This window comes from Podarcis melisellensis, assembly GCF_964234715.1.
Source record: "Podarcis melisellensis genome assembly, chromosome: 2".
Classification (NCBI taxonomy): Eukaryota; Metazoa; Chordata; class Lepidosauria; order Squamata; family Lacertidae; genus Podarcis; species Podarcis melisellensis.
The window spans coordinates 62,189,353-62,207,568 of record NC_138529.1 but is presented as its reverse complement, the minus strand read 5'-3'; the positions used below and the strand labels follow the sequence as shown (position 1 = coordinate 62,207,568).

General features: G+C 43.2%; 1 protein-coding gene across 2 annotated transcripts in view; it reads left to right on the top strand.

Annotated features, from left to right (window-relative positions):
• Positions 1-18,216, top strand: part of FAT2 (FAT atypical cadherin 2) — a 112,963-nt gene that overhangs the window by 40,502 nt on the left and 54,245 nt on the right. For both annotated transcript variants that reach the window (XM_081900955.1, XM_081900954.1), the window contains exons 3-4: positions 8-322; positions 16,737-16,798. In XM_081900955.1, coding sequence (XP_081757081.1) covers positions 8-322; positions 16,737-16,798 — 377 coding nt within the window. The remainder of the gene's footprint in view (positions 1-7; positions 323-16,736; positions 16,799-18,216) is intronic.

Here is an 18,216-nt window from a genome sequence, read left to right as displayed (position 1 = left end):
CTCTTAGGTACAATCTTTACCACAGGTCCACTGGACAGAGAACCCAACAGTCATTATTGGTTGACGGTGCTAGCTGTTGATAGAGGATCAGTCCCTCTGTCTTCTGTGGTTGACATTTACATTGAAGTCACTGACGTAAATGACAATCCGCCTCAGATGTCGAGACCAATATTTTATGCCTCTGTCATGGAAAATTCCCCAGCCAACACCTCCATCCTTCAGGTAGAAGCTACTGACCCAGATTCTGGCTCCCAAGGGAAGCTCACCTTCCACATCATAAATGAAAACCATAATAGATTTTTCGCCATTAATCCTGTCACAGGTAAGGAATAAACACATGCAGATTCTGTGTTTGTTTTTTAATCCTTCCTAATGTGTATGAGGTTTGTTTTATAAGGAGTAAAGTCTGGTAATGCCCACCATTTACTAAGACTCGATCTCACTATGGCATCTGCTTATTAGAAAATGCTTACAATTCTGTCAAAGACCCCCTCCCCCCACACACACTGCTGGTCACCACAAACAAATAAAATGTTCAGATGTCTAGAGGGAACAAATGTTTCTTGCTTGGCTTCCTCGCTTGGAGCAGGTGGAAGATAGATGAATGAGAAAACATAAAAATATAGATCATTGCTTTTTCAGAGCAATGAGTATAAAACATGAATAGGCTACTATTGTCTGAATGTGGGTCTTAGGATAGCCATGTTCAAATATATAAAAGGATGTCACATAGAGGAGGGAGAAAGGTTGTTTTCTGCTGCTCCAGAGAAGCGGACACGGAGCAATGGTTCCAAACTACAAGAAAGAAGATTCCAACTAAACATGAGGAAGAACTTCCTGACAGTAAGAGCTGTTCGACAGTGGAATTTGCTGCCAAGGAGTGTGGTGGAGTCTCCTTCCTTGGAGGTCTTTAAGCAGAGGCTTGACAACCATATGTCAGGAGAATTCATTCATGCCATGCAAGGGGAGCCTGTGGCTTTCCAGATGTTGTCGATGTTGTTGTAATTTATTACCTGCCCTTTCCCCCCTAAGGCCCTAGGATAGGTTACAACAACTGAAACACAGTGTTAATCAACAGATTAAAACAGCTGACAATCACAAAAATAAAAATAAATAAATTAAAGTAAGTCCCAGGGTGTTACTTTCTTGAATTAACAAACAACAACCCAAAACCACTGTTGTTATTGTGTGAACTGGGAGTCAGTTGGTGCATCAAGAGCAGTCACACTGACAAGAAATGGCCTTTTAGAAGCTCAGGCTTCAGCATTCGTATTCAATGCAAACCGCTATCAACACTAGCTAAATTCCCCTTGCTTTACCATTTCTATAAATCTGAGCTGTGTCTATCACTTCCCTTGTTTTGTCAGTGTTAGCAGAGGAGGTATCAACTCAGCCTTTCGCCTCCATTATGTCTGTGTCATCTCTAGCTTAGGGAACAGATCCATCCAGATTGTTCAAATCCTACCAGTGTTTAATGTAAACTGCCTCTGAAAAGTAGTCTTCTGGGTCTGGTGTTGGGCCAGTCTTTAAACAAAGCACTCCTGCTGTAAGTGACGCAATGCTAGAGACATTGGCTTCATTCACTGCATGATGTGGAGGCGATGAGTTCCCAATTGAGCTGCTGTATGTGTATATTAGGGATATGGGTGAAATGTATTGGAATAGTTCCCTAGTTTTGAGTTTGTGGCTGACAGTAGGAGAGAATTGTTGATGCACCATGTTGTCTTCAGGCGGCAAAACTGGCTTTGTTGTTTGTGATTTACAGCATTTAAATAGGAGCATGCAGACTCTGGCACAACCTTTGCCACAAGTAGTGCCAGTAGCTGGCATGCCTGGTATCTTTTCAGTTTCATTTCATTGACTGCTTCTAAACTGCATTGTCTTTTGACTTCTTTTCATCTATTGCTTACAACCTGCTTCTCCTTCCCAAGGGAAGTAAAAGTAGACCACAACATATCAGAATGATCAATAAATGTGGCCAAGAATAATATATCAAAAAATGAAACAGGTAAAGATCAAAATCATATCCAAACCAGAGCAAGGATACAAAAAAATCTGTTAAATCCATATGAATTAATTAATTCAACAACCGTTTCCATTAACTGTAAAATGAGCAGTCCTGAGAAGCACGGCATATAACAGAATAAAAGTCAATATTTTTACGTAGCCAGAATGTTTCATGCAGTGATGGCACACTCCAGAACCTCCTACACAAAGATTGTCCTGTGGATAAGATCAAATGCCCATGAGTTGCTGCCTCCTGTATAATGTTACGAGCCTCCATCCATAGTTCTTCAGGCACTCTGTCCACCAAATCTAAATCCTTAAACCTGTTCCTCACTTCCACTGTGTATTCATAAGGGATTTGATTTAGATTGTATCTTACTGGTCCAGTCGTTTTTCCTACTTTCTTCAGTTTAAGCTTGAATTTTGCTATAAGAAGCTGATGATCTGAGCCACAGTCAGCTCCAGGTCTTGTTTTTGCTGACTGTATAGAGCTTCTCCATCTTTGGCTGCAGAGAATATAATCAATCTGATTTCGATGCTGCCCATCTGGTGATGTCCATGTGTAGAGTCGTCTCCTGTGTTGTTGGAAAAGAGTGTTTGTGATGACCAGCTTGTTCTCTTGACAGAACTCTATTAGCCTTTGCCCTGCTTTGTTTTGAACTCCAAGGCCAAACTTGCCAGTTGTTCCTTTTATCTCTTGACTCCCTACTTAGCCCTGTTTAGGGAAGTTTAAAATATTTGATGATTATTATTATATTATAATAATTATATAATGTAATAATTATTATATTATCATTATCATCATTATTATTATTCCAAGTGTGAACACACCATAGATTTGTATGAATGCATTATTTCTTTTAATTCTTGAGCTCTGACCAGATATTGGGCTTCCACCCAGCCACATGAAATGTCGAAGTTTCAATATTATCTTTTTGTTGTTCTCTCTTTAGTTCTGTTCTAGATAGTTAAGGTGCTAGAAGAGAGGAATGATGACCCTAGTTACATATGTGGAAGGCATAGGTGAATGAGATGCATGTGCAAAGGGCAATGTCAGCTAAGGAAGTTGGATAGATTTTTGGGAGATGAGCCAGAATTAGCTGAAATCCTGCACAGGGAATGCGCCACACGGCAGCAGTTTGCAGCTCCTTTGTGACACTTCAAACTACCTGCCGCTGGCAATGGATTTATATCCCTACCTGAGCTGATGGCCCAGCTGAGCTTTTGCCAAGTGCTTTCTCACTGGGGAGCTTTTACAGTCCAAAGAAGCCATTTGCACGTGTGCTCGGGAACCAGGCATTCAGCTGGAATTTTCTTTGAAGCTTTTCTTGTTGTAGCTCAAGCAGCCAAGAAGGCCAGCTGCTTCTGAAACCCAGCAACAGGTTGGATTTTGAGCTGTACAAAGTAGCAAGAAAGCTCCATCTACCCACATGTCTTTGGATCACAGTTTGCGGGCCTCAGACTCATGTATCCAGGAATAATACCAGGGTCCCCCTGCTTAAAGAAATTGAATTCAAAAGATTTGGTGTAAAAATGCGGTGTTAATTAAATGCGTCTGCTACACAGTTATAATGTTTCTTTTGCTAAGCCTTATAAAATGTTAGTAACACTTCAGCTCTTTACGAAAGAGCTTCTGCTGTCAAATCTGTGTGATTCTTAGATAATAATAAAATGGCTGTTTAGGTTCCTGGGCATGTACAGAATGCCTTTCTTTCACCATCAACTAACCCCAAGCTGTCTTCCACAATGTTGGGTTACTCAGAGAAGTCTCCAATGCTCTCTTTGTCCAAGCCCCAATGCATCTCTTTGTACAAGTGAGAGAGCAAGCCCCTTCACCTTATTTTCTTGAACTCTCTCTTCTGGAAGACATGCTTGACTGGAATGACAACCAGGACCAGCCAGTGCAGCAGCATCCTTTCAAGGTCACCTTTTTCTTTTTCTTTGGGCGCTTCCTGATTCAAAGGGTAGCTCAGCTTTTGTGTATTATGCTGTCATTTGGTTGGTGAAATTGCTCAGAATTCTTCTTTGCATCAGGAATCGCTTTAACCAAGATCTATTAATCTACACATTATGGATTAGCCATAAACTGGCTCGTCTTGTCTTTTTCTCCAACCACATATTGCTCATTTTCCCGCCGCAGGCCTTGTCAGGGCTAATTGTGAAGAGTAGCTTGTTATATCATTCATCTTTAAGCTAGGTTTCATTCCTGGTTTGGTAGGTTACACCCATTGCTCTACCCTCAGTTTATTCTTTTCCTTTTTAAGAAAGGGAAAGATGGAGGGAGAGAGTGAGAGAAAATAGAGATGTGTTGCAGTGCCTTTTCCAAGATGTTGTTGTTGTTGTTTTACCACCACAACCCCTGTCAGCATTCCATGGCTACTGAGCATGCTCAGCTTGTGTCTACACTAACCCATCTGAAGCACAAAAATGTAGTTTTTCTCAACCCAGAATCATTGATGCTCTGCCTAAATATGCTGCTTTCAGTCCGGATTAATTCTAGATGCTGCTGTCCACAAGGGTGAGTGTGGTTCCTTGATACCATCCCCACGATTAGGTCAACAACACCTTTTCCTCTCTGCACACCCCCACGTGTACAAAGAAGGAATTGGTGACTGTGATATGCATACCCGCAACATCACTGGGCAGGTTTTGGTACAACTCCGCATTGCTGGTACATTTTGTACAAGATGATACAAAATTAAATCTGCAATGAGCTTTTATTTTTGGAATGAAACCCTTTTCTCAAGAACTACTTTTTAGGGGCAAAGGAATGCAAAGTAGATCTATATGGTAGGTGGACTTTGTAGAAAAAACTAAGTGCCATTGATTCTCCATTGATTCTGCAATAAAATGTGTGGATGCAGCTGCCACCCACACTGAGCCGTTTGGGCTCCCTCTTTCTTAGAGGGTTTCTTTCTATTATTATTTTAATTAATTGAAGACTTAATCATCTTCTACAAATCTTGGGGATCTCTAAAGCCTGTTGTCAACAGACGCATCCTTCTTGCACACAAGATAATGCCAGTTTAGCTACATAAGGCTCCACACTTGGAGATGAAGTTTGCTCATAATGCAGAGGATATGTTTACACAAACAGAGAAAGAGAGAGAGAATAAAGGGCATTAAAAGCGGGCCCTGTGTTGCTGATTGAGACTTCTGCATAGCGATACTGGCAAACGGCAGTTAATGCTTGGATGAGAAGATCTTTAAAAAAACGGATGCATTCAGCAAGAAGAATAGTGGATGATACTGGATCGAAGGCTTTTGTAGTAACTGGAGAACTTGGATTTCTAACCTTTCCTCCTGCAGCAAGACTCTGCATGCTCGGGCTGTTCCAAAACATAATCTGCTGCCTTTTATTATCAAGTCTTACATTCCTGGATTTGACTCTTGGAATTAGGAATGATAGAAAATGAACCCAAGAGGTACATGTAGAAAAGCCCTCTCCTAAATCAGATTATCTCCCTTTCTGCTTCTGTGTATGGACAAGTAGATGTTCTGAAATGCCCCGGGGGTGGAGGGGACTGCTTCCACACAGTTAAGTTCTTTTAGTACCAGTCTGCACTGTTTACAGTCAACCTACATGCAGGCTTGACAGCTTCAATCGGTTATGGTTAAGAGCAAGAGTCAGCAACCTTTTTCAGCCATGGGCCAGTCCACCATCCCTCAGACCATGTGGTGGCCCAGACTATATTTTGGGGGGGAAATGAACGAATTCCTATGTCACATGAATAACCCAGAGATGCATTTTAAATAAAAGGACACATTCTACTCATGTAAAAACACGCTGATTCCTGGACCATCCGCGGGGCCGGATTGAGAAGGCGATTGGGCCACATCTGGCCCATGTGCCTTAGGTTGTCTACCCCTGATTAAGAGAGAAGTAATATCCCAGTTACACACATATTCATCAAAGTGAAAAGCTGGTTTAATATTGCCACCACCCCACAATCCCCAGTATGTAATACAATGTGTAGCAGAAGACATGATGCAATTTGCAGCAGTTAGCCACTAACTTCATATATGCATTTATATTATAAGTGTTTGCTATGGACACCTGCTTCTTGCAAAAAAAAGCAATAAGATACTAGCCCCTGATATCTGCATTAGTCTAGGCTTCTCTGAAAATGTTGAAAGATGTCGACCACAGCTTATGAAATTGCATAGGTTCAACGTGTCAGGTGATGAGTAACTTGAGTCAGGAGCAATGCTCTTTTTGAAACCATGTTGGTCATCCTCTTCAAATAGACAACCTGGATCCTGAAAAATCTGGACCCTAAACCAAATGCTGCAATTTGTAGGAATTTACAGGATCTGGATGGGTGGGGAGAATTATGTTCTCACACTCTCAGTACCTAGGAGTTCAAAAGAATAAGGAATGCAAATTGTTGCTAAAGCAGCAAATTTTAGGCAAACCACTTAAATCTCATTTAGTTGGTACCCCCCTCCCACAACGTACACAGACATGCCCAGTAACTTGGTTCGCATTCTTTTAAATCCTTAAGTTCTAATAAGGTTGGACCAGGACTTTGTCCTCAGCTCCACCTTTGCCAAAAGAAATTGGGGGTTTTTTATGCTTGGCCAACTGTGCAGTGTTAATATTTCTGCTTCTGTTCTGACATGACTGGATGTTCTTTCTCTTTGCTTGACGAAAAGCAGAAGCCAGGCATTCCATAACTGCAGGCAGAAACGATACGTTCCCAATTCTCTACGTGTGAGCTCAGCCATATAGGTAGCAAACTCCAAACCAGGAGTAAAGAAACCCAAATGCTTTGCCCCCATGGTTTAGAAATGTACCCTGAGGCACAAACACCATGGCAAAATCTGCTAGCATATGCAGGTCAGTTACTTTGCCATAAAGTGTAGTCACTCATTCCCCATCACACAATGGGAGACTATATACCATTTTCTGAGGCCTGAGCAGATTCTAAAGGACAATTCAGCACACACAGAAGTACTTTCAGGGCCCATTTGCACCACTGTAATACAGTGCTGAGTGAGGACCTGGGAGTCCTGGGTTCAAATCTCCAATGAGACATAAAGCTTACTGGGTGACCTGTGTCAGCCACAGTCTCTCAGTATAACTTGTGTCACAGGATTATTGCAGGATAAAACTGGGGGGACATGGATGTCTCCTTGGAGGAAAGGTGACATATTGATGTGGTGATTTTGTTCTTTTAGAATGCCACAGACTCACAGAATTTCCAAATATGCTCAGAAGCACCGAAACAGAATGTATTTATTTGTGACATTTATCTGCTGCGCATGCAGCATTTCCTTTCCAATCCCACTCAAAGTAAGAAAAACCAAACAAGAATTCAAAGAATAAACATTATTTTAAAGAATACCCACCGCCTTTGCAAAATGGCGGCACCTGTAATTCCATAGAGGAAGCTATGACAACCAAGAGTTTGTACCACAGTCATCTCTCGGGTTCCTTACGTCAGCAACTTTAATTCGGCCAGGGAAAGGATGGACTCCATAATTTACTCATCCTGGTTTAAGCAAGTCCTGCTCACCTGATTTCCACCTCCCGGATCAAACTTAAGATTTACTGTCAGCTAATGGTCAGGGGTCTCTTTATCTTTACCTTTTTAATTCCAGGATTTGGGGAGTGGGCAGGGAAGGCTTAGCAAGGAAGGATTCTAAGTTTCTTATCAATCAGCAAAACACTACTGGACTCTTTTTCTGCGACTGGAAAACACTGTTTTTGAGAGGCCTTTGAATTATGTAGAGCACACAGACACAGGACTACATGAATCCAGTTCTGCAGTGAGTGTGGAAGACACTTCAGAGCTACAGTCAGGTGTCAGTCCATTTGTAATCCAAATTGATTGATCAACATAAACACTTTGGTGCTGGGCTTTTCAGGAGTTTAGTAATGAAGCCACTCAGGTTACCAATTAACTAGGGCAACAGCCTAATAGGAAGCATTGCCCCGGCGTTTCTAAGAGACCTAGCGCTCTAGTCATTTCCCTCTTGGTGATTTTCGGCAGAGGGCACAGATGTTACATTATGCCAATGCAGTGTTAGCAGCATCAATGGATGAGGGATTTGAGGACTCTGGGCCTTTCAAAAATGTCTTTAACTCATGGTTGTACATGGTTGTACTTAACTTGGGTTAAGTACTTAATTCGTTCCGGAGGTCCGTACTTAACCTGAAACTGTTCTTAACCTGAAGCACCACTTGAGGCCTCCTGCTGCTGCTGCGCCGCCGCTGCATGATTTCTGTTCTCATCCTGAAGCAAAGTTCTTAACCCAAGGTAATATTTCTGGGTTAACGGAGTCTATAACCTGAAGTGTATGTAACCTGAGGTACCACCATACACAGATACTTGAAAATGTGTTGAATATTGCTTCATGAATACATTTTGAGGGTCAAGCCCGCCTTCTAACTCCTAAATCCACCCAAAGGCTTGTTTATTTACAGTAAGTAGAGCTGCATTCTTCAGCCCTCATCCTTGTGGCTTTGAGAAACAGTAGGGTCACCTTCACAGCTTGGCCACACATCGCAGTGGGAGGTGGCAAGCTGGATGATTGGAGCTGATCCCTGCCCCTGCCCCAGCTCCAGAGTGTGAGGTCCAGTGGCTCCTGGGTTGGTTCAGCTCCACCTCTTCCCCAGGGCTTTCCACTGGATTCTGCTGGCAGGGAAACTGTCAGGAGCTCCTCCTACACTCGAGTACGACCCTGGCAAAGACGGGCATGTTCTCTCCCTCCTGGTCGATCGTTCGGGAGCTACAAAAGCTTTCTTCAGCCCGAACATCACAGCAACTGATGCCAACAGACAGTGGCACACTTAGGGATCTGCAGAGTCTTCGCAGTTTGTGCAACAGACCTCAGCAACTCAGCATTTTGGCTAATCTACTTTATTTACATATAAACACACACGGAGCACTGCAACATGGCTCCCTCTCTCTCTAGCATCAGATAGCAAAGAGGAAGAACAAAGGACAATAGTCCCACTTCACGGAACACAGTAACACAAACATCCTGTCTCCGTCACTTCCCACTTTGTGGAGTCAAAACATACACCATCATGTGACAGACAAAAATCCCATGACTGTAATCACGGAGCAGGAATTCTAACAAACTTCTTGTAGGCCTCCTGCCAACCTGCCCATTCAGTGGGGGCAAAAGGCAAAGGTCACTCAGCACTGCAAGGACTGACAGGAAACCAGCTCAGCCGAGAGAACCAAATAGAGGGACACCTCTATTCAATCCACCACCAGCAAGCCCAGCTAAATAAAACAGTAATGTTTATGCTCTGGACATCAGTTTTCCAAATATTTTAGTCACATTGACACTTTAGATTTGTAGGTATTCATTTAAAACATCTTAGGCGTACACCTAAAAATGTGAAGTGTAGTGAAGAAGGACAGCATGCTTATTAATAGTGAAAAAGAATTTATTTTTTTCTGTCTAAAGTGGCAAAAAATAAAAGTGTATATCTTTGGGGGAACAAAAGCTTTAGATGCTGCACCCTGCCTGTATTTCTAACCCTTGCTTTTTATAGGGAAATGAGCAGCATTTCAAAAAGAAAGCGCATTCACTCTAATTAGTTTCTCCTTAATGCCAGCTCCATGTCACTGCATCTTCCTAGATGTGTGGTACATGGATCCATGTCAACACATCTCATATTTGTGTGCAGGAGCAAAAACATCACAGCTCTATTTTGGAATTAGTGCAATTAACCATTAACCACAATTGCTCTCATATCTCATTACAGGGTGTTTAAGAGACCTTGTAAGGAAATCAGTGGGGTGTGTGGCATGGACTGGAATCACAGGGCAGCCAAACAAGATCTCCCTCTAAAAGTACAACTGCCTTGTCAGGGAGCAAAACAATTAAAAGCAGGATGAGAGAAATTGGGGAAATAAACCCCAAAACAGGGAGGAGGGGCGGGAAGGCAGACGTATTACTCCTGATTTAACATGTGGTCATTGTGCATTATGGGAGCATCAGGAAGAAGATGTAGGTGCTCTGTCTTCTCCCACCTAATGATTCTCCCCTGCAAATGCTTCTCCAGGCTCTTAAACCAGAATTAATTGTGGCTAGGGTAAAAAAAATGCTGGGAGAGATTTGCAAAGAAGAGTTTGGTAGTGGGAGAAATAAGTACCTGCCAATTCTCCCTTGCAAATGCCCCAAAGGGGCTCCATGTAATAAGGATTAGTTGCAGATTCTCCCAGTTTTATTCTTATTATTCAAAAGTTCCAGGATGCTTTGGGTTCTCTCCAGTTGTCTTCCAGCAAAACAATAATTTCGGGATGTTGATTTGTTTAAAAATCGTGCATCGGCCTTCACACTTGGCTCCTTCACTGTACATTTTCTCTGTTTAGGGTTTTTTATTTGTTTGTTTGTTTCAGCCTGTTCTTTGTATTACTCCAGCACAGAGTAAAAATTCAAAATAGGTTAATAAGAATAAAGGTGCTACATTTCAGGAAGTAACAAATTTTCTTCCTTTTTATATATTTTTAATATCTCATACCAGCAATCCTGCAGAGTAAAAATTATTAGTTCTTTGCTTTTGTGTCATCTACTGCATTATTCTTCATCTCAGTTCATATGATACCAGTTTTAGGATTCCTGTGCCTTGTGCTGTCTCCCTGTCCTGTGAAGCTTCCTTTTTTACTTTTATTTATTACATTTCTATTCCACCTTTCTTACAAGGAGCTCAATCTGTTGTATATAGTTCTCCCTCTGGTGCACGATAGGCTAAGAGACAGCAAATAGTTAAAGGTCTTGTTGCAATTGCTTAAACTATTCCATTACACACACACACACACACACACACACACACACACACACACATATATATATATAGTCGCTCTTAATTTTGTCAAACTTCAGCTATTTAGCTTCACAGCAGCCATGGGAATTGGGATGAGAACCCTTTCAATCGGTGTTGTGATGTATTTCTGATTTTTTTTTTTCAAATGTGAGTGAGGGAAAAGTGGCAATTTCTTATTGCTCTGTTAGTTTATTTTAAAGCTTACTCACAAGTAAATGAGGTCATAAAATATAGGAGGAACACTCAGCTTCTGCAGAGCACCAAAACCGCAGTGAGTCACTTTTCGTATTACCACACAAATCTGTCTCTACCTGCCCATTCTCCTCTTGATGGAGAATTTGCCTTTAGTTTTGCTATCAAAACCAGGATCCTTGTGGTGAGCTCCCCATCCCCCACTGGGGAAGCTGTGAGTGTGCCATGTGAGTAAATGCTGTGGGTTTTCTTGCCATAATTAGCAGCCTCAATTGATATGGTTGATGGGTGGGGAAGCCCATTATGTTATGGACCTTGAGTCACACAGTCAGTTGATTTGTTTAGAATATTTATAAACCTCCCTTCACTGAAGTTGGTTTCAGGTTAGTTTCCAGGATTAAAAATATCAAAATGCAAGAAACCGTAGAGTACAAACAAGATTTGGAGCCTTGGTGCCAGGTGAGGACATTCAGTATATGGGGTGCCAAGCCTGAAAGGGCCTTCTCTCTAGTTGTTGCCTGCTTCACTTATAACAGAGAAAAAGGAAAAGCCTCAGCTGTTGGTTTTAGATGGTGGGGAGGGTAATATGGAATAAGATGCCTGGCCAGGAGGTTGGGACATGGCTGGCATCAGGGGGTTGGCTCCCTCAAACAGTTGTAAGGCCCACAGCTCAGTGAAGTGGCTCACTGTTGCATGCTGGGACACCCCAGCAGGTTCCTCACTGCCTGCCCATCCTGCCCAGCCTAGTGAAGAAGTTGGGGTGAAGAGAAGGAGGAACAGCAGTAGGTGCTCCCACCATTTCCTTGAGTTCCTCAGTTGGGCCTAGAGTGAGAGAAGAGAGGCTGCTGTAGTAGTGAGGACAAAAGCTCACCGAGGACCAAAACACTGGTATGGGAGGACATTAATAGCATCACATCTAATTTGGCCTTCAGTGTGTGGACTGAATACTTGTAGGAAGAGGTGGAGTTGTTGCCAGGATGCCAGCCTCCTCCTCACCTGTGTGAGAACATCTGTAAAGGGCAGCTGTCAACAAGCACCTCTGCACGGTGCGTTCATTCTCTGCTCTGCATGAGTCATTCTGGCTCCATATGTAGGACCCAATTTTGCAAAGACCTTTGGGCTGCACTTCAGAGACCACATGCTTAAGTGCTTTGCCCGAAGCTTTCTTCATGGCCGCGAAGAGGAATGCAAACATTCCTTTATAGTTTCGTTGTTGCCCTTGGGATCTTCTGCTCATGCTTAGATGTAAGGATGAAATAAACAAACAGCAGCCCAGACGTGGGCTCTATGCAGGGTCCATTAAATTCGTCTTGTTGTAACACATTGTGTTCTTTGGTTTTAAACATAGTTTATAAGCCAAATATCCATAATCCCTTAGAGGGAGAAAGTAATGAACAAGTAATGACTGCTAACTGAAGCCCTGTTCCAAATACTTACATCACAATCCCTGGAGCTGGATAGCACGTCCTGTTTTCCCATGGAATCGTCTTCTGCCTATAGCTGCTCAGCGCAACTTGCAACCTGCCAAACCAAAACCCAACTCACGTGTCTTGTATTGCTGTCGCTAGTCAATCCCATACCTTTTGTAGTCCCAGAGAAACAGTAATAACAAGATATAAAGCCTCTTGTAGGCTATACTATACATGACTGACAGACTATGTTCAGCTTGGTGGGTCACAGCTTGCATAGGCCAGGCCTGCATAGAAGTTATGAGGATGAACTGGAATCTATGGAGCAAAGAGCTAGGAGCTTTGATAGCTATGTGCTCCCTCCAGCGTTGGAGGCAGATTCCCACTGAATAGTGTCAGGATGCTGTCAGCGGCTCCTGGCTGGTTGCCCAGGAAAGTATAAAGACAAGGGAAGGTTTCTTACTGTCCTTTTTTTATTCAGTATTTACAGAGAGAGGCTATAGAACCCAGCCTCTTGGATAATGGTGATGTCCCAAGTGAATCTCCACCCCACCCCCTGTCTCTCCCATTTTCTCACTTGTCACTTCTACGGGTGCTGCTACGTGTCCTTTGTCTTTGAGCTCATTGCTCTCCTACTTTTAAGGCTTGCCAGGTTCTGGGAGATGGAGGGTCTGGGAGGCTTTCCAATGACACTGAGTCTGTCAGCTGTTGCTCCACTTCTGCCCCCTCCTCCTCTCCCATTATTTCCCAATTCCCCCCCTCATCCGCCTCTGAGCTGTGACTTCCCAGAAACCACTGTAGTAAATCTATACTGTCTTCCTCTTCCTCCTCCCTGGGAGGGTCAGGATGGGGAGGTGGTCTCCACCGTTCCTCCTCTGCCCAGTCCCTGACAAATAGCAGTTGTCACTGGTAATCACAAGCAAGTTCTGTTGCGCTTAAGTCCTGCTTCTCATAGGTATCTGGTTGGCCATTGTGAGAACAGGACACATTGTGAGAACAGGAGTCTATGATGATTATTATTATACAAGATTATGGACCACTTCACAGCATAAAGCCATCAAAGTGGTATCCAAGATCAGAAGAGAATAAAGCGCATAAACACGAGCTCTAAGAACAATAAAACCATCCATACAAGCCCCACAAAACAATTTAACTGGCGATAAAATTAATACTCCATCAATGGCTGGGTTACACTTCAGGGAAAGCCTTCCTAAACAAAAATGTATTCAGTAGTCATTTAAACTAGATGGGCCTTTGGTCTTATCAAGCAGGGCTCATCCTACGTTCCTCAGGTGAGTATTAGAGTGTTTAAAGAGCCCCATTTAGGTTACTAGGAGGGGGTTGGGGAGGGCAGGCCTCCTGCACTTCTAATACCTGTATTTGTGTAGTGGAGTAACAATATGTCATCATGGGTAAAATTGGATTTGAAGACTGGTCTGTTGGGTTAAAGTGCAATATTTTATCCTCAAGACTTGGGTCCAGTGCCAACATACTGCATGTTGTTGACTGAAGTGGAACCCAAATGGCATCCCCTTTGGTAGGTCCAATACTTCACAGTGTGTTGCGGCATCATTCAGGCACTGATTCCTGCCTTCATCCACCCCTCTCCCCATTTTCATGGTGCCATCTGATATCATGCAATTCACTCTGATATGTAGGTGGGCTGATCCTGCTTAGATCATGTATCCTGAGATAAAAAGAAATCCCTCCTCACTTTAATTCCTGTTTCCTGCCCCTGCAACATTATTCCCCCACCCCCCGCCAGCTATAAATGACAGTAGATTAGTAGAGGCTGCCATCGAAATAACGGATTGTGTCAACACATTGTTTACAACTTGTCTCTTCACCTTTAGAGGAATATTTCCCCATAGCAGGTAAATGAAGCAAGAGATTGGATCAGTGAACAATGGGTCTAGAGTTAACCTCTTGCCTTAAGGTGATTCAGAGGCATGATGCCAGTGACCAAACTAGAGAGAACAGAAGTCTATAGAGGAAGCAAGGATCAACAGACATCGTCTGGTTTTCTAGTAAAACTACTTGCTCTAGGACATGGATGGGGAACCTGTGGTCCTCCACAGGTTGTTGGACTGCAACTCCCATAATTAGGATGCTGTTATATCCTTAGGGCAGATCAGTCCTGGAAGTCTGAGGGAAGGATAATGCTGCTGATGCTAAGGAAATTATAGTAATCTCAAAGGATAATAAAGTTTAAAGCCTGTCAATCCTACCTCTTTGGCTGATCAGTTACCAGTAAGGAAGGATGAGGGAGAAATTGGATTCCCTTTGCATTTATAGGCAATCCTGCTTAATTTGCGCTTTCTGAAACAATATGTGAACCAAAACACAGTCTTCCCTTGAAATGTTTGTTTCTCTAAATTCTGCAATGCTGTTCTTCAGCCAAATCAAGTATGCATTAAAAGGCATGCATTAGTGAAAATAACATCCAAAAATGAAGTATAGAAGGTGAAATTTTGTGCTGCAAAAATGTGTCCATTAGAAATTTTTTCTAAAATGCTGAGAATTCTTTAAAACCCGCCACTTTTGTAGAGAGTAAGAGTTGGACGAAGGGGAAACTGAGAGAATCAGAAGTTGACAGACTCACCCATCCCTACTAGTAGGCATGTTGATCTGTCAATCTGGCACCCTTGGATCTTATCTACTATCTGTTAGCTTGCTCATATCAGCTTCCTCTAAAATACAGCATCGACTGGGTTTTTTCCATGTAGCGTTACTTCATTTGCGAAAGCTGAACAACAACCATGACATTTCCCAGAGCTTCTTGCAGCTGAAGATAACAAGATATGCCGCTAACCATACATGCATACATCAGGAAAGATTGAAATCTACAGCCTTCAAAATGGAGCCAATGTTTTTGCAATATAAAGTGCGTCTCAGAATGTGCATGCAGCAACACCTGCCCTAGCCTTGTTGGCATTGTTTTCAATGTAGGGACCATAGGACTGAGGAGGTACAAGTGTAACAAGAAAGAAGGAAGCATAGTTCAAAATGCTGGCTTACGATTTTTAAAATTATTATTATTAATCCTTAATTAAGGATGTAGGTGGTAGTATCACCGCCATAGGAGGCTGTTGCCCTCTCCATCACATGTGGTGGCAACCAGAGGATAGACCTTTTCTGTGGTAGCCCCCTGACTGTGGAATGTTCTCACCAGGGAGGCTCATGGCTATGTTCTACCTTCAGAGGCTGTATGCCTCCCAAAACCATCACCCTGAGCTAGATGAATGAGAGGACTGACTTAACTGCTTAAGCTCCTGTGCCCCACTGAGAGCTCTCTCAGTCCTCCAGAAACCCAGCCATATGGGCGGGGCAGGGGCACCTTACCCATAGAGGCTAGTGGTGCGGGGCGCTGGGGCGCCAGCTTCTGGAGGGTGCCAGGGAAGATGCAGAGACTGGACGCGATGCCTCCCAGCATCAGCTCGCTGCCCTCGCCCGCCTCAGCCATGCCGCGCTGAAGCAGTGCCGTTACTGGAGCCTCCATCTGCAGTGGCCACCGCGGCATGAAGCAGCCAGCTGAGCCGGGAAGCAGCACATCCAGCCTCCGCTTCTTCCATGCCAGAGGAGCCGCCCTCCAGCCGCTACCCGCCTCCTCCAGCCCTGCCGGCAGCGCCGTCGTCCCTAAAAAACTCTGGGAAATGGGGGGGGGCACTGGAGGGAGCTTTGCACCACAGCACTGGACATGCTTAAGATGGCCCTGGGGCAGGGTAGAAATAATAAATACAGTGGTACCTCAGGTTAAGTACTTAATTCATTCCGGAGGTCTGTACTTAACCTGAAACTGTTCTTAACCTGAAGCACCACTTTAGCTAATGGGGCCTCTTGCTGCCGCCATGCTGCCAGAGCACGATTTCTGTTCTCATCCTGAAGCAAAGTACTTAACCCGAGGTAATATTTCTGGGTTAGCGGAGTCTGTAACCTGAAGCGTATGTCACCTGAGGTACCACTGTAATAAATAAATAATAAATTAATTATAATTATTAGTATTAGTATTATCCTTCCACTCTGAAGCCTGAAATGGCATCTCCAGAGGTGGAGGGCCTCAAATATTGCATAATTTGGTGAGATGAATGGGAAAACTTGTTGGAGGTGCCAGGGAATGAAATAAATCATTTTGGTTAATATACGAAGTATGGAAAACTTCCATGGTTGGGAGGCAGGAAGTGTTTTTTAAAAAAAATCTGTGAGCTTCTTTTGCTTGTGGCATAGATTTGCTTCAGGGCAGCATCACCTTTAGAATCGGCTCACGTTGGCATGGCAGGTGAGCGAGGCACAGCAGCACATGGGCTCTTGGAACTGATCATGGTCTTTTTCTCTCATGGCAGGTCTGATTTATACCACATCTCGGCAGCTCGATCGCGAATACAGGGCTGAGCATATCTTAGAGGTGAGTGATGACGAAGTTGTAATTACTTTTATTTACTTGAAAGTGGAGTGTGTTGTTTTTTTAAGTCCTCAAAGAACATTTCCTTGCAAGTCAGAGCACACCAAAGAGGAGGACTCATTCCATCAGTTCCAAATTGCTCAGGAAGATAATTGCTTCTTCTGCATTTTTGTGGGTTTGCCCCCAGTGCCAGCCTCGCTAATACTCCTGGCTTAGCTTCTTAACTGAAAGGCTGCAACAGGAATCTTGCCGCTAAGCCCTTGCAGAGTAAAGGGGGGCAAAGTGGTTTCCTGCCCCTTTTGACAAAATGGACACTTAGGGGATTTCACTAGTACATGGTACTGAAATGCAGTCTCCCAGCTAAGAGGCAGTAGGTTGCAGGTTCAGAGGCCTTCATAAGAGATGTTCTAGACCAGTGGTGTCCAAACTTTTTTCAAAGAGGGCCAGATTTGATGAAGTGAAGGGCCGTGAGGGCCAACCAAAGGGCTGACCAAAGTTGGCCTTTTTTTAAGGATTCAAGTTGTTGAGGTTTTTTTAGGATTTTACTCCAGGAAAATAAACTGCCACAGGGGCCAGATTAAACTGATCGGCGGGCCGGATTAGGCTCCCGAAACAGACTTTGGACATGCCTGTTCTAGACTACATCAGTCTCAGACAGGGAGAAGGGAGGAATTTGACTCTACTTGCATATAAAGGGAAATTTATCCAATCTACACTTTCCAAAACAATGAGCAAACTGAAACACAGGGACCCTTCAAAATTCACACTCTGCTCCGGAAAAGTAATGGTACAAAAATGCACAAATTAGGGTAAAGTGTACATAAAAATGCATGTATTAGTGAAATATATTTCTTTAGCTTTGCAAAAAAAAAAAGTATTTATTCAACAAAATTATGTGAAAATGTGTATATTAAGAGAAATGCACATTAGAATGCTGAATCTTCGTTGACTTTAAGAAAAAATAATATCACAGACTGATGTGGATGTGTGGGGAATTGCTCTTAAGGTTGGGGAAATGAGAAACAGAGAAAAAAACAAAATGGACATTTTCACTCATCCTTAGTCTCAGCCAGTATGGCCAAGTGTGGTTAAGGATAATAGAAGTTGTAGTCCAAATTTCCTAGAGGGGCCTGGTTTGGAGAAGGCTGGTTTTACTGTAAGGACTATATTTTCAGTCAGGGGTGTCTCCCGGCTATAACCTGAAGATGCTGAGGATTGAACCGATGATCTTCTGCATGCAAGGTGTACCACTGGGTTTTAGCCCATCCTCCAAAAGAAACATAAGAAGCTGCCTTAACGCAAAGTCAGGTCACTGGGTCATGTAATGCAGTTTTGTCCATGCTGACTGGCAGTGGCTCTTCAGATGCAGATGCTGTACTACTGAGCTGTGGCCATTCCTCTAACCACTGTGCTGCACTCAA